The 22,204-nt window shown below is 43.1% G+C and overlaps 2 protein-coding genes across 3 annotated transcripts in view; both read left to right on the top strand.

The window, feature by feature from the left end:
- The window catches only part of LOC306839310 (dolichyl-diphosphooligosaccharide--protein glycosyltransferase subunit STT3B), a 78,995-nt gene extending 57,482 nt beyond the window's left edge, over nt 1–21,513 (top strand). The window contains exons 5-16 of the mRNA XM_079367926.1: nt 1,271–1,370; nt 3,108–3,206; nt 5,231–5,377; nt 9,254–9,302; nt 10,142–10,296; nt 11,583–11,794; nt 14,237–14,424; nt 15,268–15,439; nt 15,884–16,057; nt 17,075–17,188; nt 18,947–19,153; nt 19,873–21,513. Of these exons, the coding sequence (XP_079224052.1) occupies nt 1,271–1,370; nt 3,108–3,206; nt 5,231–5,377; nt 9,254–9,302; nt 10,142–10,296; nt 11,583–11,794; nt 14,237–14,424; nt 15,268–15,439; nt 15,884–16,057; nt 17,075–17,188; nt 18,947–19,153; nt 19,873–19,947 (1,692 nt within the window). The 3' untranslated portion in view covers nt 19,948–21,513. The remainder of the gene's footprint in view (nt 1–1,270; nt 1,371–3,107; nt 3,207–5,230; nt 5,378–9,253; nt 9,303–10,141; nt 10,297–11,582; nt 11,795–14,236; nt 14,425–15,267; nt 15,440–15,883; nt 16,058–17,074; nt 17,189–18,946; nt 19,154–19,872) is intronic.
- Nucleotides 1–22,204, top strand: part of cratb (carnitine O-acetyltransferase b) — a 184,389-nt gene that overhangs the window by 32,535 nt on the left and 129,650 nt on the right. The gene's annotated exons all lie outside the window — the stretch shown is intronic.

The raw sequence follows: 22,204 nt of genomic DNA on the forward strand, positions 1-22,204 counted from the left end.
AGTGAGCTTTCCAGGTGGGCGTGTCCTTGAAAGAGCTGCCGGTGTAAAGCATGTCCTACAACTTTGCTCCACGCTTCCCTCTTGGGTCGAAGTCACTCTTGCAAAGTCTTCCTGTCCTGTGCTCAAAGCCTGATTGTCCCCGCTCGCCTGCACTCACACTGCTCAAGGACTAACTGGGCCTGAGCGAGGCTTTATGTTATCATGAGGCGTGCTCAGTTTCCAAGACAGGCGGACACAAGCAAAAAAAAAAAAAGAGAGAGAAAGTGACGCGCTGTCGCACCCGTGTCTGCACGTCGGAGAACAACGCAGAACATGACAGCTACTTTACAGACTGGCTTCTTTTGAGTCATGTTAGTTCGATACTGCCATAATGAATAAAAAAAATTAAAGTGACGTACGGTGGAGTCATCGGAGAACAGCACGGGGAACACCACAGCGACTTCGTGATTTCTCGATAAGGACTGTCCACGTTGTGTGCGTGCGCCTGTGCTCATGCACGACCTGCACTGTGGCGAAGCGTGCCAGGGCCGCTCACACGAGTCAAACAAACTGGACGTTACGGCGAAGTGTTACATCATGTCCAGGCCGAGTCTCGTGAGGTTTCTTGTTCAGAGCAGCAGAGTAAACGCGTCCAGGGATTACACCAACAACTGTGTATGTCATGTTTAAAAAAAAAAAGAAAAAAGCTTTTCCAGCGTTTATTATGGACATTGAACATCGTAGCATTATTTGTGTGTATTTAAATGCGGGTCAGCACAAAAGATCTCCTTTAACCGCTTCCTTGTGTCACAGGTAGATGGTGCAACACTCTCTTGTAAAATGATTGACTGTCATTTCTAGCGCCGCCACTATCGAGGGATGTGATAGGTTGTTAATAAGTAGGGGATTATCTGATATGTGCTTTAATGATGGATTACTGTGAATGCATTTAAGTGGGCCTATCGAACACTCTTCTTATTACCACTGATGAAGGCCCCAGGCTTCTTCCGATCCATAAAGAGCTCTTAATCCTTCAATAAATCTAAACCAATAAAGTCAAAGCTGGCAGTAGGCTTGTTTTATTTAACAGTGCAGTATAGGATGCTTACATCTGCTTCTGATTGGTTCCTGACACAAAGCTAATTTGTAGCCTTTCAACAGGCGAGCGTCAGGAAGAATTAATGTTGAATAATTGATCATGAGGGTCACGTTTCTGTAAATAATGTTTAAGAGAAACTGTGATAGTCGACCGACTGACGTGTTTATGTGTGTGTGTGTGTGTGTGTTCTAGGTGTCAGCATGGGGAGGTTATGTGTTTATTATCAACCTGATTCCTCTGCATGTGTTTGTGCTGCTGCTGATGCAACGCTACAGCCGGAGAGTGTACATTGGTAAGTTAACACACACACACACACACACACACACACACACACACACACACACACACACACACACACACACACACACACACACACACACACACACACACACACACACACTCACACACACACTCACATGCAATTAAAGCAGACCGTAGTGTGCGAGTTGTTTAGAACTCCCCCTCATGTCGTAGCTAGAATGTAAAGTCAGTGTTTTCAGATCCTCTTCCATTAGAATAGAAATAAACACACACACGCACACACAGAGACACACACACACACACACACACACAGACTAACTCCTCGTCCTTCCGCTGTACATCGTTGCCCAAATGTTTTCCCCCTGAAACAAGCTCACACATCCAAACAAACCTGCGCCGGCGTCCGCACGCCCACACAACACTTTGCGGTAAACGCAGCCACCTGCTTCCTGATCATGTCTCACTTCTTTATTGAATAGAAATGTAGTTGCAAATAGCAAGTGCAGCGCACCAGGGGGAAGAAAAACATAGACGTCCTTTTTCCCCAGCTTCACACAACATGTGGCAGCTCCAGCTCATTATCCTGCAGCTCTGAGAACTCAATCATTCAGACCGTCTCCACTCCAGCCCCTCCTCTGTCAGATTAGCCGTGAGCTCATCGTCAGGCACTCCTCTTGTAGTCAAGAAAAATTAAACCATGTCAAGTATCATTTACACACAATTTGACTCTGTGTTCATTGTATCCGCTCGGCACGGTCTTTGGAAAGCTTTGAAAATGAATGACGGCCTTCACGGCGAGATGGATTTTGACCTGCGTGTACTCTGTCTCCAAAACGCTGCTTCAACAATGAAACTCTACTTGACAATGAAGGGCTGTTAGATGAAGTGGAAAATTTCCCCTCCGCCTTCATTGTTCTTCAAGGATGTGTGCAGCCAGAGCGTCATACCGGCATACCTTGTGCACCTTTTCGGTGGCGAATGAGAAGTGGAGAAATGTATTTGTAGTCATATTCCTCTGACGGAAAAGAAATTAGGTCCTCGAGTGCTCCTTGCACTCCTCACCCGTCCTCATCCTTTGCATGTCGCTGCTCGTCTTTGCAGAGCCAGGTGTCTCTGTCGCTTCAAGAGACGAAAATCTAAAAATCCCAGTTTAATAAAATACCTTGTAGACTTTTTTTTTCCCCCCCTCACAATTCATCTCCTTCTGTCTTGAGTCAATAACAGACGTGTGCGAGAGAGATCGCTGAGGGCGTTCACCACTACTTCAAAAAATGAGGCACACTCTTCAGGAAGAGTATGAAATCTTAATTAAGCCACTGCGTCTGCGTTTCGCTTCCCTCCAGCTACAGAGGTGGGAGTCGCACTGTTTGCAGCACTGTCGTATTCACTCCGGGCCTCGCCGCCACTCTGCGCCCGAGCCAGCTCCCTTTTTCTCCCTAAATAGCATTAGATTAGGTATTTTGTGTTTACTCCCTCTGAGGTGTGACACTGAAAATCAATAGACTCTAAATACCTCCATTGAGGTTGATTTCCCTCAGTGGCTCCCAAGCAATGGTGGCACAGAGTCGTGCAATAGTTTATTTTGATTACCCGATTTCTCATGTATTTTACATCTCTCTCTCTCTCTCTCTCTGTCTCTCTCTGTCTCTCTCTCTCTCTCTCTCTCTCTCTCTCTCTCTGTCTCTGTCTCTGTCTCTGTCTCTGTCTCTGTCTCTGTCTCTCTCTCTCTCTCTCTCTCTCTCTCTGTCTCTGCCTTCTCCCTCCACAGCCTACAGCACTTTCTTCATCGTGGGTCTAGTACTGTCGATGCAGATCCCTTTTGTCGGCTTCCAGCCAATCAGGACCAGCGAGCACATGGCTGCAGCCGGTAAGTCCTGCTCCTCTCTAGTTGCTGGAAGAGAAGAAAAAAAAATCACTATTTCTCCTCAAATGTATCTTTGTGTTTTTAGGGAATAAAATCTGCCTGAGAGAAAAATAAAAGTTAGTTATGGCAGGTAAAATAATCTGGTTAGACGCCAACATGACAGATACAGGATCAGAGTGGATTTTAGAAAAAGAAACTTTAGACATGTTATGGGGCAGCTCTGAGACTGATTTAAACTTCATGAAAAGGAGGAGAACATGTGCCCTTCAAATTTCTAAAGGTTGTATGGAGAGTTCAGAAGTGGTGTCAAATTTGAGTTTATAGAAATGTCCGGCGACATGCAGGACTGGCAACACATTTCTGATCTTTATTTTAGCTTTCTCACCGATGTTAGAGCTGTTTGAAGAAGAAAAAGAAAAAAAGATTGGAACTGAAATTAGCATTTCTATTGAACTTTTAAAAGACAATAATTGTTTTAGGGATTATGCACGACTCGTTTTTTTTAATTAACATTCAAATAAAGTCTGAAGTACCCCCTGCTGTTCACCAAAGAACCCTGAGGGATTCTGGTTTCCCCTTGTGACAAACACTGCCTTAAATTACAGGGAACAATCCTGTTTAGAGTCACATCAAGGTTTAGAACAGACCGTCTGTTTACAAGGACGCACTTCTTCAATCGCCAAGCTTTTTATTTTAAGAGCTCTTGTGTCAACTCCCAGCGTGCCCTAAGCCCTGCCAATAAATTTAAGCCGCAGAACACAGAAGAAAGGTTAAAGCTTTCTGCTGTAGTTCATGTATTAAAGGTGTTACTTTACATAAGCCGCTCGCTTATAGCGCACACTTTAAGATTTGGTGTTCTGCAGCGGGGGACTGAATCCCCTCAGAAGAACACAGGGACGTCTCAGAATACATTTATAAAATAGAAAATAAGTAAGCAGCCCATATGGGTTCGGCATTTTAAGTACTTTTCATTTTTGGCTTGCGGGTACTTTATTAAAGCTCGTTCAGTTTTGCATCTTCAAACTCAAGTGTGGGCCCATCTGCTGCCCGACAGCACGGATGGTTACATATGTGTACGCGCGGCGCCTGTATCATTTCCATCCAGATTTGGAGATGACTGAGCCGCACCTTGTCTTATAACACTGCAGCAGGCGTACGTTGAAGTGTCCCTGCTTTCCTCCGTGCCGACTAAAACAAGCAGCATTATGTGATGCTTTGAAAAAGACACCGCCAACAAAATCATCTCTGCCACCCTCTGCTTTTGGCTCTCCGTGCTCTCCATATCTTAAAGACTGAGTGTGTTCTCATGTCGCCGGGATAGCAGCTGCTCAGAACATCTGGTGGTGGCTTTCAGGGAGCACAGTGGGAAACAGGAAGAGAGTGACAGAACCACGGTTGGTACCCTTGAGATGTCAGCCCCTGAGGCAGGCAGGCAGGGTGGCACAGAGTGACAAGCGTGTTAGCACTGTGGCCGCTCTCCAGGAGACAGTCAGGGGCTTAACCTTGGAAATGGGTGAGGCCGGCTGTGAGCATCAGTGGGCCAGTGGAGGATTAGGATGATATCACACAAGGTTCGTCAAAGGATTGGAAGAGACGACAGTAAGGGGAAACCATGCCTCTTTTAAAAAAAGTGTCTTTTGAATCCATTGTACAAACCAGAAGAAACAGAGGAAATGAGACGGGGATTGACGAAGTGAGCTGGGAAAATATGATGGAAGCGGCTGCGAAGACGATGTGAGCAGAAGGAGAAGGGCTTGACACACCAATCTGTCTCATACATTTAGAATATGTTGTCCTGCAGTATTTGTCTTTCACATGAACAGCCAAAAGGGATATCACAAAGTGCTTTGTAGAGAATTCTGCCAATCTGACAAAGGCGCCTTTTAACCACGTAGCCCCCCCCCCCCCCCCCCCCCCCCCCCCCTTGTGCCCTGCAGGAGGCAGCGCGAATGAGGACATCTTCCAGCGTTAGTTTTCCCTCTTCGATGTTTGCTCATTCCCTTGTTTCCTTCTGTGGTTTTTCTCAGGTGTGTTTGCACTCCTCCAAGCGTACGCCTTGCTGCAGTACCTGAAGGACCGGCTGACCAGACAGGAATTCCAGACGCTTTTCTTCCTCGGGGTGTCCCTTGCTGCCGGCGCGGTCTTCCTCACTGTCATCTATCTCACATACACAGGTTTGTGCCTCTCCCCTCGATGGTTTCAGGATGTCCTCAGTCCGCATGAACTATGTTAAATATCATCTTTTTTTTCTTCTTGTAGTGGAGATGATGCAATGACTTGATTCCCTTTTCAGCTAACTTGTTTTTTTCTTGGTATAATACTCAAAGATCCAGTCACGCTGACTTTCTAAAATGTGGTTGTTTTTCTCCTTTTTAAATTAGTAAACTGGTTTTAGACTTTTAGTCATTAACAAAGCAAATTAAAGAGTATCTTGTGCTCTGGGGAATTTATCGCAGTGTTGTGACATTTTAGAAGCTCAATTAATTCAGGGAGAAAAAAATCGATGGATTCATTTTTATTCAAAAACAATCATAGATTGTAGCCCTCCATATAATCAATTATAATTAGTCGCGACCGTTATCAACGCCTGGCAGTTTATATATAAACGTATTACGGAACATAAACAAACAGCCAATCAACAAAGAGAAAAAAAATGACATGGAATTACTTTCATCTATTAATTAAAGCTTTACTACGGGATGTTTTTTTTATTCGTACCCGTTATTGTACACAACACAGGCAGAATATTCTTCTAAATGTCAGCACATTAATTCACGCTTCCTTTGGGTTCATTAATACTCACTGAATTCAGACTGAACACGCTGCTGTAATGTTTAATATCGTGTGAAATATCGTGTGAAAGTTAAAGTTTGCTAATGCAAACAGAACTTGTATTTACGTTATATATGTTCTGGGTTATTTCCACATGCCATCTTAGCTACCACTGTCAACATGCCTGTTTAAAGGAAGAATCATTTACACATAAATATAGCAGAAATCAAGTTTATCCTCCGTTAATATCTCTGAGTCACAGCAGTCTACATAAGAGAGAAGCGAGAGTCCCGCCGGCTGCATTGTTGTTTACATCTCATTTATATGGATGGGACGACCTTTCATATAAAACTACAGGAAAGAAGAATAACATAGTCTACTCGCTGCTCATTTGGATGTCACGTAAGGGCCTTTAGATCACGGCCATTCTGTGTCAATTCATGTGCAACAAAGCTACGAGCTAACCAAAGTGTGCTAGCATTAGCCGCTTACAAAAAAATGCAGGTCACAAGCACCGACAGCTCGAGCGAAGCAATTTTGTCCGCCAAGGGTGCTTAATTACATCGTGTTCTAATGGATAACTGTGTGAACGCGAGTGGAGAGGGGTCGGTGGTCAAACGCCAGTTTGTTGTGATTTCATGCTGGTGCTCAAGGGCGACATCTACTGGATCAAAATGTCCCAAACTCTTCCTTTGAATACAATACTCAATTAAATAAAAAAAGATGGGTATTATTCTCTCCAGCAGTCTGCCTTTTTTTTAAGTACAATATGTTTAAAAAATGTTTCCTGGATTTTGCTGAGATGTGGCAGACCGTTAGCCTTTTGTTCCGCGGAACAGTTAGCTTGATTTCGATGGTGATCCAGATCTGGGATTTTAGCCATGTTAGAATGTGTGTTTTCTTTTTCTTTTTTTTAGCCAAAAGTTTCACTTGCTTTCATCATGCCTGGATAGTTTAAGCTACAGGCCCTCAGTGGGCTTCTAGTCAATGTTTAGGTTTGTCAGAAAAATCAACCTGGAAGGATATTGCTACTGAGATGGACACTGCAGCTTAGAAAGTTGGAGAACTGTGAGCGTTGGTGGAGGTTTTTTGCTATGCTGCGTGTCTTTTTATACATGACTATATGTGTTGCTTTTCCCTGCCCTGGTTGAACCCTGGTGCACACAGCCAGCTGGCTGAACTTTATCCCTGAACATGTTTTTTTTTTTCTTTGTGATTTTTCAGCTCAGCCCGGCTCAGTGGTCAAAGTGCAGGCCTCAAGGTTTCAGACCTTTCAAATGTTGCCTCCTTCTTCTTTATTGATTTTATTTGTCTTCTGCTGAAGTCAAGATGGGAGTTGATGCTCCGAGTCAGGGCTTATTCACATATACGTATACTGTATAGCTTACCAGTTTATTTTCGAAGCACCAGTGGAGGGAGAATTCCGTGCACAGAAACAGAAGTCATTTAAAAACACCTTCGTGCAGCATCACTCTGACTTTACGCCTCTTATCTAGTGGTGTATTACTTCAGACGGCTCCCAAGAAAGCTATTATATTTTAATGTGTAAGAAGAGAGCTCGCCTCCCCCATCAGGCCGTGTATATACACCTCCTCTGCTCTGTTTAATGAACCTTGATAAAGAATGTGACTGTTCTTACACAGTGCCACATATTTGTTTCTTAGTTCAGGATAGGAAGCAGATGATTTACTTTCTCTCAACTGAAAATGTAACTGTTGCTCCAGATTCTGTAAAAACTGCAGCAAAAAAACAAAAACAGGCAGGCACGTTTCATCCACAGTAATTCTGGCATCCTCTGCTATGTTTCCTGTCTGCGTTAGAAGTGATTGGCCGCTCTCGTGGTTGCAAAAGTCCGGTCTCTTGAGGGTCCAGGCTTCAGCTGGACGTCTGTTTTCATGGTGGGATCTGTCCAATGTCTGAATTGAGCAGTGGGAGTCAGTGACTGTTTGTATTTAGCCAGACTTTCAGTAGCACTGCGCATGTTCTGCTCCGCTCGCTCATATTCTGTCTCATCTCCAGGATATCTCTCGGTTTCTCCGGCCTCCTCAGCATGAAGCAAATATTGATTGGTTAAATCAGAGTCATCCTTTAATTCACCTCTAGAATATCTTCCTCATCTCACCCTTTTCTGCCTTTTTTCACTGCTGTGACTCAGCTTCTTACTTTGAATGCTCTTTCTTTTTTTTCCTTCCTGATGTTGGCAGGGATTTATGCCGTCATTATTTTGAAACAGATTGGGCACAGTGTCTTTAAAAGAGCATCAAAGGGCATGGTGGAGCCGTACGCTGGTGACAACACATCACATGATTTTAAATAGTGTTTTTTGTGTGTGTGTGTGTGTGTGTGTGTGTGTGTGTGTGTGTGTGTGTGTGTGTGTGTGAGCGGCTCCAGGCAACGGTTCACAGCTGAAATGTATTCCTAGATCAAAGCCTCATCAGAATAAGATGTTTGTATGCGTGCATTTAAAGCCATGTGCACTCTCATTTGCAGCCTAAACGGTTTCAGTTACATTTGTAAACAAGTCAATTCCACTCATTAAGAACCATCAATTGAACATATTTGTCTGCGATGACAAATTGTCATCTGAGGTTTTTTTCTTCTTCTTGGTTTTGAACTGAAGAAGGCACATGACAGAATCTTCTCAGTAGAGCGGAGACGCTCTGCTTGTAAGGAAAACTCAACGTGATAGGGCTGGATTTCAGAGTTACATGCAAATGATCAACCGCACAAAGAAAAACTATTCAATGCAACAAAAAAAAAAATGTTTTCTCTATTTGATGGAGGCCTGAGGATAATGGCCAACATCACACCATTTTGATGCAATCAGATGAGGCTAAAGCTAGCTAGCTATCAGTTACCCTCATAGAACATTTCTTGGGGTCGAAACTTTCCTCTAGTTTTTCCAGTAAGCAGATGTGTGGTTCAACATTATGCCGCGTATTAACATATCGTTTCACCCGAGGAATACACAAACTGGACTGTAAACAGGCCTTGTATTATCCTCAGGCACTCTTTGCTCACGTCCTCACTGGCCTGTGGCTCAGGAGGTGTTCTGTATTCCTGCTGTACAGCCAGCTTGAATGTGTCGTATAAATGATAAAAAAATTAAACAAAACAGAAGTGACATTCTTCTTTTAATAATTAAAAAACCAGTGGTCCTTCTTTTTACGCTCAACATAACTTCCTGCGGTCGTACGAACACTCTTTGAAATACAGAGTGTGAAAATGACGAGGCGTATATATATATATTCTGTATTGATTGTCTTCTCTTTTTTCAGGATATATTGCTCCGTGGAGTGGTCGTTTCTACTCTCTCTGGGACACCGGGTAAGCTCTACTGACCTTCACATTCTCACTATCGATGAAACACTTGTTCAATCGAGTGCATGTGTGGGTTTCTCTCCCCCCCCCCTCTCCTGCAGCGTCCCAGAGGGGAAAACCTAACAGTGCAGACTCTATGTTGAGAAATTGTCTTTCTTCCAAATCGCACCGAGCACCCTGTGTTCTCCAAACGCACTGCAACGTGTTTTTAAATTCAGCACAGCCAATCAATTCTCCCCTTGTCTGCTGACTGAAGCAGTATGGGAGGGTTTTCTTCCCCCCCCCTCCTCCCCCCTCCCCTTCCTCTCAAGGCTGAGACTAATTTCTTAATGCGCTGTATTTTCTCTTTTCCAGCTGTAATCACACAACACTTTACAGAAAAATATTTCAAATCAGATAGAAACTGCTGCTGTGTCGACCAAGAGAGATCACACTGATGATAAAAACACTGACAGCATCATAGAGAATGTAACTCAGCCCTGATGCCAAATTTGTCCATTTTATACCGCAAGCATTCTAGGGAGGTAAATTATTTTTTGCTCCTCATAATTCAGGAGTTAATCAGGAGAATTTTATTGTATCATTTGTCTCAGCGCTCCCAACGCTCTTAACACAACACAAATTAACTCCTCTTGTTCCTCTCCTCTCCTCTCCTTCCTCTCTTCTCTTTCCTCTCCTTCTCTCCTTCCTCTTCTCCTTCCTCCCCTCCCTCTCCTCTCCTCTCCTCTCCTTCTCCTCTCTTTCCTCTTCTCTCCTCTCCTTCCTCTCCTCTCTTTCCTCTTCTCTCCTCTCCTCTCCTTCCTCTCCTCATCTCCTCTCCTCCTCCTCTCTCCTGTCTCTCTCAGCTATGCTAAGATCCACATCCCCATCATAGCGTCTGTGTCGGAGCACCAGCCGACGACGTGGGTCTCTTTCTTCTTCGACCTCCACATCCTGGTCTGCACATTCCCAGCAGGCCTCTGGTTCTGCATCAAGAACATTAATGATGAACGAGTGTTTGGTAGGCAACTCAAATCTTCATGTACATGTTTTTTTTTTTTTAGATGCTCTAAAATCTTCATAGCCATTTTTTCTGAAAGTGTTTGAATTCCCAGGTTAGCCTTTTACTTAAATGGATGTTAATCTACATATAAAAATAAAATAGATTTCCTGCCTGTTTATATTTTTTCAGACATACATTGCTGCCCCCCTCTGTGTTGTACAATAAGGATGATGATCTTGTGACTTTTCTCTTACTGCATCGACATGATCAGATCAAACGTCTGTAGGCTCTCTATTACTGTGTTTGAAAATACGTATGACCTGATCAGTTTCTCAATCTACAACAGTTGATGTGAGCATGTTGAGCATTTCTCAGAACACATTATAATCGTGACTAAAAGTGACCTACGTTGGATTTCTGGTGTTTTTAACATCTGGATTTTTAGCTTGGCTTCACTCTGTTAACAACTAGCGACTACATTTCAAAGTTTATGGACCAAAGTGAAACTTTAACTACACTACCTAATTAATGACACAGGTTTTTACCTTTTGACTTTTGTATTAAAGGACCAAATTACACAGTTTATTTAAACAGAAGTTTTCTGTCCCAGCCTTGGCAGGTCTCCAGTCGTCAGTCGGATCATATTGTCTGAAGCTAATGGGCCTCCCACTTCAGAACTCTATTTTTCTCTTTTCCTCATTTGTCAGCTTAAGTGGGTCGTTCGTAAATGGCTAATTGTTCTGTTTGGACTGTCATTTATCTAATCGGCTATAATTAACAATTATCATTCGTGAATAGTTTATCTTCTGTGATGTCATGATGCACTTTCAGCTGTCTAACTGCCTGAAAGTGAAAAACTGAGCGTGAGACTGACTTTCTTTAACAACAACTCAAACTTTAATATAAGCCAGGATCAAGGGCAGAGAACCTCTGAGCGCTGAAATCAGTCCTTCTGCGCTCTCCTTTCTCCCTCCGACTTAATCAGCCTATTACAGCTATTGATTAGCCTCGAAACCTGTTGAGCAGGGTCGCCACTTTTCAAGGACGGAGAGAGCAGCCAGCGCTCTCCTCATTTAGGGTTTGACTTCAGCAGAGCCAGCGTCGACTGATTATACTGCGTTAGTCTAACAACTCGATTTCTCTTTTTTCATGTCGTTATCGCCTTCTCCCCCTCTCCGCTCCATTTCCTGTCGCTTCTTTACATTCACGCCGTCTCTCTCCTTGTCCGACCTTTATCTACTCCAACCCCCCCCCCCCTCTCTCCCTGCACACACTCATCGCCTTCTTTTCCTATTACCTCGCAGTGGCCCTGTACGCCATCAGTGCGGTCTATTTCGCCGGAGTGATGGTGCGTCTAATGCTGACACTGACTCCGGTGGTGTGCATGCTGTCTGCGGTGGCTTTCTCCAGCGTCTTTGAGCACTACATGGGAGACGACACAAAGAGGGAGAAACCTCCCGCCGAGGACAGCAGCGACGAGGACGACAAGAGGAATTCTGGGAATCTTTATGACAAGGTCAAAATGCACTCCATCATGTACAGATATGAAGTAACAGAATATCTCTTGTAGCTTAAGTACTGGGGCTGTCACAGTGTCAGACTGAGGCCTGTCCTACACGTGGAAAACAGCGTTTTGGGTCAGTGAAAACACACTGTATGGAGAACTCCTTCCAGGGTGAAGATTTTCAGGAAGTGTTTGCGTTTAGACTTGGGGGGGGGGGGGGGGGGCTTGTGATGTCACACTGTGCGCCTCCGTTTGACGTCATCGTCGTCACTTTTGTTTCCGTGAGATTGGTGCGATAGCAAACGGCACCGAGCTAGCGCCCTCCACTATGTTGACGAGCGGAGGCGCCTGAGTGGACAACTTTGAAAAGTGAAATGGTCATCGCAGGGGAACAGCGAGAACACTTTAGCATGTTGTTTTTGACTTGACATGCTCATGACAGTCGTAAGACGTCGATGTTTTGGGGAAGTTAGCACGTGTGGACTTTTCCTTAGATATGATGGTATCTATGACCAAACAACATCAGAACCTTTTTCGATACCTCAGCAGTAAACATTAATATCAGCAAGTATTCAGAAGTTTTTTGGTTTTTGCTACAAAAAAATAGCCATCATTACTGCACCTTGTCTAAATTGCACAAATATTTTGGCAATGTGTTTGTGTAAATCCGTCACTCCGCTCGCTTTCTGTGGTGTGAGAGGAGACAAAATATCTGTTAAATGAGATTGTATCATTTGAAAACTTCTGGTAGGGAAACATTTTGACCGCTTTTTAAACTGCAGTGTTTTAATTGGTCTCATCAGAGGATTAAAATGTCGTCCTTTCCTCTCCTCTCACACCAGAGCGAACGTGAAAAGACTCAACAACAGAAAAGTGATGTCGTGGAGTTTCTCGTGGACCTTAAACACTCTTTGTTGAGTTACTTCATGTTTGTCAGCTTCCCTCTTCACTCTCCTGTCTCGCTCACCACTTTCCACAAACTGTGATTCAACTGTGAATCAGCTGCAACCGTTTGATCCTGTTAGCATAGATTTGAGCAGTCTGGCTGCTTTCACAGCAGAGACACACTGTGGCTTTGTTTTAGCCACTCCTCTTCACAACGACACCATTACATGTGCTACCCACAAGTGTCTCTCCCTCCCCTCGAAGTGTTTCTCCAATAATATTTAACTCCAACACAATTATGTGACCAAAAAGGAAATCTTCCAGCCATCATGTGTACACCAAAACAGTCTGTGTGAGCTTCCACTGTTCGTCCTTTTTGGCTGCTCTGGTGGAAAAATACAGCAAACCTTCTTTCTGCAGATAACGAGGCCTGGGTCTAAAACGTAATGAGTGTGGAGCACAGACTTAACTAAATCAAAATACAATAATGCACGGCTCCAAAATGAATTGGTATTACATAAAATGTATTTAAAAACTGAGAAAAAAAATAAATCTATTGCATCATTGTGACTGGTTACAATGAATGCATTTAAAATCCATCAACATTGAACCGTAACAGATGAGAGTAATTCTGGGAAGAACACACGGAGGAGGCTTACGAGAGGAAACTCTGGCCGGCGGGCTCTTTATGAGTCGATTTTAAAGTGGGCTGTCGGAGGTTTGCTGGGCTCTCCATCAGCAAAACTCTGGCGTTTCTTGGTGTAATGGGAACTGTGAGGGCATACTTTACTGAAGCTGCACAGAAAGCCTCCAGGTGGCTTCAGATAAAGGAGGCGAGCCCGTGGGTTACTGCTGCGAGGATGCCATCTGGGACTTGATCAACCTTGGATGGGTCACCTGAGGTGGGTCTGATGTTGAAAGACCTGAAACCTTCCATGAGACCAGGAACATGACTGATGATGCATCCCAGCGCAGATGTGTATCTTGCAACCAAAAAAACTCAAAAGGAAAGGAATTAAAAAGTCAAAATTATAAAGCAATGTTACATAGAAACAATACTCATGGTACTACATGGTTGCTTTCAGACACAGACCCCATCCTCCTGTCTTTGTTGTTAATACATTAAACATCATACAGTTTTCATGTTGATGGATAGGTCAGATTATTAAGTCTGTTTTAATCAGTTATAAAAAGAATTTTAAACATGAATCAGTTCGTCAACAATCTAAATACCAATAACCAGGAGACTCTCCCTCCCTGAATGAATTGTCTGATTCTACTTTGTTTCAAACTTCGTGGTTCGTCTGTTGTTCAGCTTTAGGTGTAAAAGCAAATAATTAAAACAGCTGGTGATGATAAATGTTCTCATCGTGCACATTTTCTCTGCTGCAAGTGTAAAATAATATTTATTAATCACACAGCATGGGGAGGCAAAAAAGCTCTGGATGCCCTAATATACTTTGCTCAATTAGTTCATTCAATAATTTATCCCACTCAATAATTCATCTTCCTGCAAACGCCACAGACTCTGCAGCACGTCACGGTCATAGTGTTTGTCTCCCCCTGCAGGCCGGAAAGGTGCGCAAGCATGTGTCAGAGCAGGAGAAGGCAGAGGAGGGCCTGGGTCCCAACATCAAGTCCATCGTCACCATGCTCATGTTGATGCTGCTGATGATGTTCGCCGTCCACTGCACCTGGGTGACCAGCAACGCCTACTCCAGCCCCAGCGTGGTGCTCGCCTCGTACAACCACGACGGGTACGACACGCACACACACGCACACACACACACACACACACACACACACACACACACACACACACACACACACACACACACACACACACACACACACAGGCTGAGATGTGTTGATGGATGTTAATGCAAATCTTAACAGTCCATAATGCAGAAGGTACGATTGTTCTTCCTTGCATGCTGATGACATGTGAGTGCGTAAGTGTGCGAGAGCACTCGGCACAGCAGGGAAAATGTCTTATAAGGATATGTAGGTATCCTAAGAGGATTGGGGAAATATAGATCTGTGCACCTTTAATATGATTGCTTTACTCGGTGTTTCTAGGTCACAGAAAACATCTGTGAACCCTCTCTGAATTCACAAAAGGCTGATTTATTATTCTCTCTGACATTCTTTACCGGCATAATTATTCTCTTTATGCATTAGGGAGGAAATATTGAATGCCAAGACTAAATGGTAGAATCAAGTTCTCATACATATATTAATGGGTGGCACGGCGGCTCTTAGACAATGCTTCAGCCGCGCTTCTGTGAGCAGAGGAGCTGTCACTCTGCTCTTTTCTCTGGCACGCACACACACACACATAACTGCACACACTTACACTCAATGTGATTACCATACCTTCACTTAATTGGTTGCCTGGCTTTATGTCTGCTCCTCGCTCCCGGAGGTAAATTTAGGACATGATCGTCAAAGAGCGAGGTGTTTTTTAACCCTCTGTTTATCATCTATTTCCAGCTCCTGTTGCCCTCCTGATTTAAAGTCTTATTAAATATTCATGTCTTTGCAGCCCGTCAACGTCTTTACCTGTCAACCTGTTTTTTTTTTTTCTTCTGTCTTGTTAGGACACGAAACATTCTGGATGACTTCAGGGAGGCCTACTACTGGCTCAGGCAGAATACAGACGAGCACGCACGCGTCATGTCGTGGTGGGACTACGGCTACCAAATAGCCGGCATGGCTAACAGGACCACGCTCGTCGATAACAACACGTGGAACAACAGTCACATAGCACTGGTAAACACTGGGTTTCCTTCTCTCTTTTTTTTTTTTTTTTTCATTCTTTGGATTTGTGCACGCAGTGATGACTTCTAGTAGCTTCCATCGGATGATTAGCGAGCTCTTTTGGCGAACTTTTTGATGTTATTGCTGCACTGTATAAAACTGCTCCCTACTACAAGCAACATTATCTTGTTTCAGACTGTTATCACACTCAATTTACACTGAGCCGAAAATTCTGTTAATAGCTGTCAGGTTCTCTGCGTTTGATTAAATTTGTTTTTCACTGTACCTCTGCTGCCAAATACTGAGCATGTTATTGTCTCTGTTGCTTTCTTCTCTCTACCTGCTGCCTGTTGTGCCCACATCTGTCCAGGGAAGACGAGACAAATCTCTGTTAACTGATTGCAGAGGAAACCTTATTTAAGCTCCACCTTCTGTCACTCTTCACTCTGCTTTAAGGTGGGGAAAGCCATGTCATCCAATGAGAGCGCAGCTTACAAAATAATGAGGTCGCTGGACGTGGACTATGTGCTGATCATCTTCGGGGGGGTGATCGGCTACTCAGGAGATGATATCAACAAGTTCCTGTGGATGGTGAGGATAGCGGAGGGAGAGCACCCCAAGGACATCAGGGTAAGTGTGAGACAGCAGCGTCCACCTGTCTCTGACGCCGCTCCCCAGGAAGTCATGTCGCCATGTGTCATGTGGCTCTTTAAAGTGTTCCTCAGAGACAGACGATGTTCAGCCCATTGTTCATCACACATCCTGAACGGGAGCCCTTTTTATTGTCCTTCATTTCCCTGTTTAATTATCTCTATGGCACAAGGGCAAAATCTTTTCAGCACATGAACACACAACTCATAACTACATGTCAGACCCCTAAAAAACACTTCATTTGATTCTTACACTCTCATAAAAAAAAAAATCGACAGGTATTCTGCAGAACAGATTTCTGTGTTATCTCTAACTTGGAAGCTACACTATGTGACAGTTTCAGTATCAGCCAGTGTTGTTGTGTGCTCTCAGCATTAATGAACCATCTGAAGTCTTTGTCATGCTCATGGGTAGGAGTGAAACTATGACTACATCAATAATAGTAACCATGTTCTATTTTAATAGAAATCCTTCTTTGCAAAGAGTGTGATGACATTTACCATCAGATTGTAAGTCGAGCACTGAATCAAGCTTATCAACTGTAAACAGCTCTCCTGGCTCATCACTGAAACATGATAGATGTGCTTTCCCATATGTTGAACTATTCTCTCGTCTGCTCCAGTTCAGAACAAACCTTCAGGAAAATTAGAGCTCAAACAAAGCCAGTGCATCTTGTGGAGTTCCTCAAGGGTCTATTCTCTGGCCACTACTATTCAATCTTTATTTACTAACACTCACTTATATTATTGTATTAACTCCTGAACCCAAAAAAATATAAAAACATTATCCGAGTTTTGAAATCCCTCGATTGGCTCGCGGTTGAAACTCGGATTGATTTTGAAATGTTGTGAGTCGTGTACAAGCACCGAATGGTTTCATACAAAGTTTGACTTGACTCGACTCGTTTATACTTCTGTAGTTTGATTTTTATTTTAACGGTCATGCTGCACCGAGTGTTGTGTGCTCTTCACATCCTTCCGTCCTTGTCTCCTTCAGGAAAGTGACTACTTCACCCCTCAGGGAGAGTTCAGGGTGGACAAAGCCGGTTCACCAACTCTGCTCAACTGCCTCATGTACAAGATGTCCTATTATCGCTTTGGTGAAATGCAGGTAATGAAAGACGTAACCTTCGGGCCAAGCAAAAACATTTTCAGAAAAAAAGTTCCAGTCTGCATGTCTTTGATTGATGTTTCACCTCCAGACGAGGACGGGAAGGTCAGGACCAAAGAGAGACTGTCCTTTGATATACTGTATATATTTTTTAGAGGTGTTTAATGGGGGGGGTTATGATCCGATTTGTAGGTACAAATAATTTTAGTTCCAGTTCTCTGCCAGGATCAGAAAGTAACAGGCTGCCAGCACCACCAAAGAAAAGTACAGCTGCTATATAAATCCAGCATGCAGCTTTACCAAAGAATGACAAGCAGCTGCCAACACTAAAGGTGTAAAACTTCTTGCTCCTGTATCCTAAAAGCAGAGCGGGCAGGCAGAAGAGGATTTAAGGGGATGCCTTTCGGGAGCTCCTGAGGTTCTGAGAAGAGGCAGCTGGGTGGAAAGAAAGAATGGAGGGGGGATACGAAGGATTGGCTGAAGCTTTGAAATGTGCCACAGCTACTTCTGGCATGTAGCAGAGGGGAGATGAGGGGGATCCTGTTCGCCGGGACAGCAGCTCGGTTTAGATGGGAGAATCAATGCAGCCACCATCCGTAGACAAACAGCCAAAGCTCTGTGTAGCTCACACTGCTGTTTTAACGTGAAAGGATGGAGAGAGAGAGAGAGACTGCAGCGTGAGAGGAGAGGGAGGAGAGGAGGGAATGAGTCAGGCAAGGGAAGAAGAAAAGAGTTAGAGTGGGGGGGTGGGATTAGATTTACAGAACAGGATGTGACAAGGAGAAACTGAGGCTTAGAGGACATCAGGAGAAAGACAATGAGTAGATTTTGTTGAGCTATTCAGGCTAGTGGAGATTTTAGCTGACTGGAGTCGATGAATAATACAGCGCCGAATAAAAAGTAGGGACTCCTAATCTACTGAAAATCCACGTATTTCATTATTTGTCGTCACATTTTAACGTCTTGCTAAACAATCGGAATAAATACAAGTCAGCAGACTAAACTGTTGTGACTTCTAATAATTAAATACCACACAGTGTGTCCACTGAGGCTCTCTGGAGGCATACACGAGGTGTTTTAGATGAGTACACAATAAGAGGGGGAGAGAAAGAGGCGAGTGAAGAGAAATCAGCAAACAGAGGCGAGGTGGATGGAGACTGCAGCTTTGAAGACGGAGGTGACAAGGGCACATCAAAAGTGAGAAGGATGCAGTACGAGGAGCAGCCAGAGGCTTTAAGAGCACAATGGGAACAATGAGAGGTTGTTATTAAGTTATACTGGGAGTAATGTAATAGTGGTATAAGGGCAGGCGCTGCACTGTAAACTAAGTGCCGTCATCTTTTCTTTTTTTTTCGGTTATGTTTTTATCTGTCCAGTTTATTTTTCTTCATCACAGTATGTCATGGTAAAGTTTTGTTTAAAGAGATGATACCATGAGCAGATAAAATCCTCCCTTATGTCAGAAAGTATGAAGCTACAGCCAGCAGCTACTTTCTTTGAATCCGCTTCACATCTTGAAATGGGAAGAGCTCATTTGTTTCCTCCCGAAAATCATTCTTTTGTTTTGTCACCTTGAGACGAAGCCATTCTAGCTGCTTTTCTGTTTATAGTCTACGTGTAACACTAAGCTAATCACCAGCTGGCTGTTGCTTCACTGTATTGATGACAAACCTGCATGACTCCATTCACTCATATTATTACCTTACAAAAAACTGTTGAAACGTAGCGTTTATTAAAACATCCATACTCCTCTCTAAGCTGGATTTCCGGACGCCACCTGGTTTCGACCGGACGCGTAACGCAGAGATCGGCAACAAGGACATTAAGTTCAAGCACCTGGAGGAGGCGTTCACGTCCGAGCACTGGCTGGTCAGGATCTACAAGGTCAAGAAGCTGGACAACAGAGAGCCGCTGGACCACAAGCCTCGCAGCGTGGTGCCCAGGCAGAAGTACACGTCCAAGAAGGTAGTGTGAGACGCTGTGTTTGATTGGTGCCTTTTTCTCTCCTGGTCTAAATCCATTCTTTCATCATTCCAGCCGGTCTCACACAGCTGGCTCGGTACAGAAACTAAGCAGTTTTTGATGAATCATATTCAAGTATTTTACAAACATACTCTGATTTCACAGACTTCTAAACAATTACACACTCGAAGGGACGATCATTTAGAGCTCAGAAATCCTGCAAAAACAATTTCATTCATAGTTTGTCGGCCCACATTTAACCCTACAGGGAGTTTCTTTAAATGTCTGTGTATGCAAATTTATACCAGCATTTTGTACTTGCTGCATAACTTTTCTTGAAGGTCACCTTGTGGTTACCAGACTCGGTTCCCTCCTGCAAACATCCAGGAGTGTAAATTAAAAAGTATGACAACTTGGCGTTTAATCATACTGTGTAAATGCAAAAATAAAACTTTTACCAAATCTAACAAATCTTAACACGCCTGTTTCTCGCCTCACCGCTGCCCCGGCTCATTCTGTAGCTTTGTTTCTTGTGTTTCTGCTTTTTGATCAATATTCATCAGCAGCACATTAAAGGAGCAATATGTAACCCTGACACCCAGTGTTTAAACTTGGTACTGCAGTCCAGATTCAAAACATTTTATGAATTGAAATGCTAAATGACATGAACCAATGTAAACCCACCTATTCCTCAAACATTGTGTTCTTCTCTCTTCCATCAGACTGCCAAGAGGAAGCGAGGACACATCAAGAACAAGCTTGCTCTGAGGAAAGGCAAGAAACTCCAAAAAAAGTAACGATGACCACGGACTCTTCTAGGAAAACAAACAAATGCGAAGAAACCTCGAACAACCAATGAAGAAGAACACTGGGGGCCGTTTATCTGGCACTTGGCACTCAAGCGCTTCCCATTAGAGCGCTACCGTGTGGTGAGGAGGTTGAAGTGTCATATCTGGCTAGTTCCAGATCGGTTGTCTGTTTTATCCTGAGGATTTTTTTCTTGCTCATTTTTTTTTCTGCAGTTTTTTTTGTTTTTTACTTGAATGTGTGGCGAGGCATCGGGCTGCTCTACTTGGTTCTGTGTCGATTAATTTTTGTGGTACTTAAATTAACTGCTTATCAGTGCGTGGATCTGGTTGAGTGGATGTGAAGAGAGGGAGGGAAGGAGAGAAGACTTGGAACATTTGCACCAAAGACCCATCAACCTTGCTCCATGACACGTGTGGACTCATCACTAAGCAAGAGGAAGCGCAGGAGTGAAAGCTATGGACTTGTTCCTGACACGTGTACAGAGGAGAGTATGCGGTATGGAGGAACGTCAACATTTAGGCACAGTTCATTTGTAATATTAACCGTTTTATCATCTTCGTCATCTCCTTTACGTCTGCCTGGCTCCCCGTCCTACTTTTCCAACAAAGTCTTCAATAAAAAATTGGCCTAATGTGTAAATATGTTGTGTAGGTTGTGTACAAAAAATGTCTAAAAGGATGATAATATATTGGATTATTGTGGTGATTTTTAAAATATGCAGTTTTTGTTTTCCTTAATTTCTTTGTGACTTTTTTGTTTTGTATGACAGCAAATAGATCAGTGAATGCAATAATTCTTGTATAGAAAGGCCTGAGATTTTGTTGGAAGAATGAATGTGAATTTTTACAATGTTCTCCTTCGCCCCGGCCCTCTTTTTCATATTAAATTGCATAGATTGTACATTTCTTCTGCTGCTAGGGTTTTAAAGACAGAAGCAGGCAACTGTGTGTAAAAAGTAGTGATAATAAATTAGGCCTCCCGCCCTGCAGGGGGAGCTGGCTTGGTTCAATGTGCAAAGCCTAGTGCCTCATTGCTGGTCATCATCGCCTCATTTACTTGTTACTGTCTACCTTTTTTGTTTAGTAGTTTAGCTCATGAATTTAGTGCTTCTACCAGGCTGAAGCTTTGGAGACTAGACTTTTGTTTTTTTCCAAGATGTCTGGAAATGTACTGCTGAACTGTGAAGAAGGGTAGTTGGTACACGAGCACTGAAAATAGGAAAGATCAGAAAGGTCAGGAAAGATCAACATTCCCATCGATGTCTGTGACAAAGATGGACTCGCCATCCGTGTGTGTTTAAGAGCTGTGTCCTAACCCAATACTGCAAACACAGAAGAAGAGGTACTCTTGATCATTCTTAAACATGTCAACGCGTGAGGGCTGCAACGTGGAGTTTTGTCAGTAAAATGTTTTGGAGAAAATAGATTAATGTGATGCAGGGAAGATGGAAGAAGTTTTTTTTTTCTTGACCACTTTACCTTTGTTCTAAAAAAAACATGGTGGATGCATTTCACCCCAAATGTAAATTATTCTCATAAAGAATCTAAAGCTACTCCAGTTATTACATGCCAGCATTAAGAAGTGTGTAACGGTCATTATCAACCACAGATGGTTGTATTCTTTAAAACGGATCGTTTCCTGGAGCCCAACATGGTTTCATGAAATGTCATGTTTTCTAAGCCTTGACCTTTCACCTTCCAAAAACTACAATTTGCTCTGATATGAAACAAAAACAGCACTATCTTTGAACTAGGCAATAAAACATGACGTGGTAACATTGAAGACCTAACGTAAGGGGAGAATGATTGGTGCTTCTTCGGTACACTTTCACATCTTCAATTAGACTCCAAAAATGATGCATCTTAATGTCGATTAAACTTCTTTCGTATAACTCGCCCTGAGTTTGTAACAAGTTAAATGTTTGAAAAATAATTTGTATATACTGATCTTAATATTTCATTGGCTTCCATTATTACCAATGGTGACATGACCCTTTTACCACTCTAATCAATTTACAGTTTGTGCTGTAATGAACTGGCTCGATTAAATGGATCGTTGAAGCCGTCCCCCGTTAAACATCACATTACTAGTTAACTCTTTTCTCACCAGCTGACATATTTGCCCAAACCCCGTTCTTTAATTGAAACAAAGAAAAGTTTTATTATTTTACCTAAAATATGACTCAAATGAATCATAAACATCTTCCTAACTTTTGTCACTTTCTTATGGTTTACTTTTAGGACA

This window comes from Symphodus melops (assembly GCF_947650265.1).
Source record: "Symphodus melops genome assembly, chromosome: 18".
NCBI lineage: Eukaryota > Metazoa > Chordata > Actinopteri > Labriformes > Labridae > Symphodus > Symphodus melops.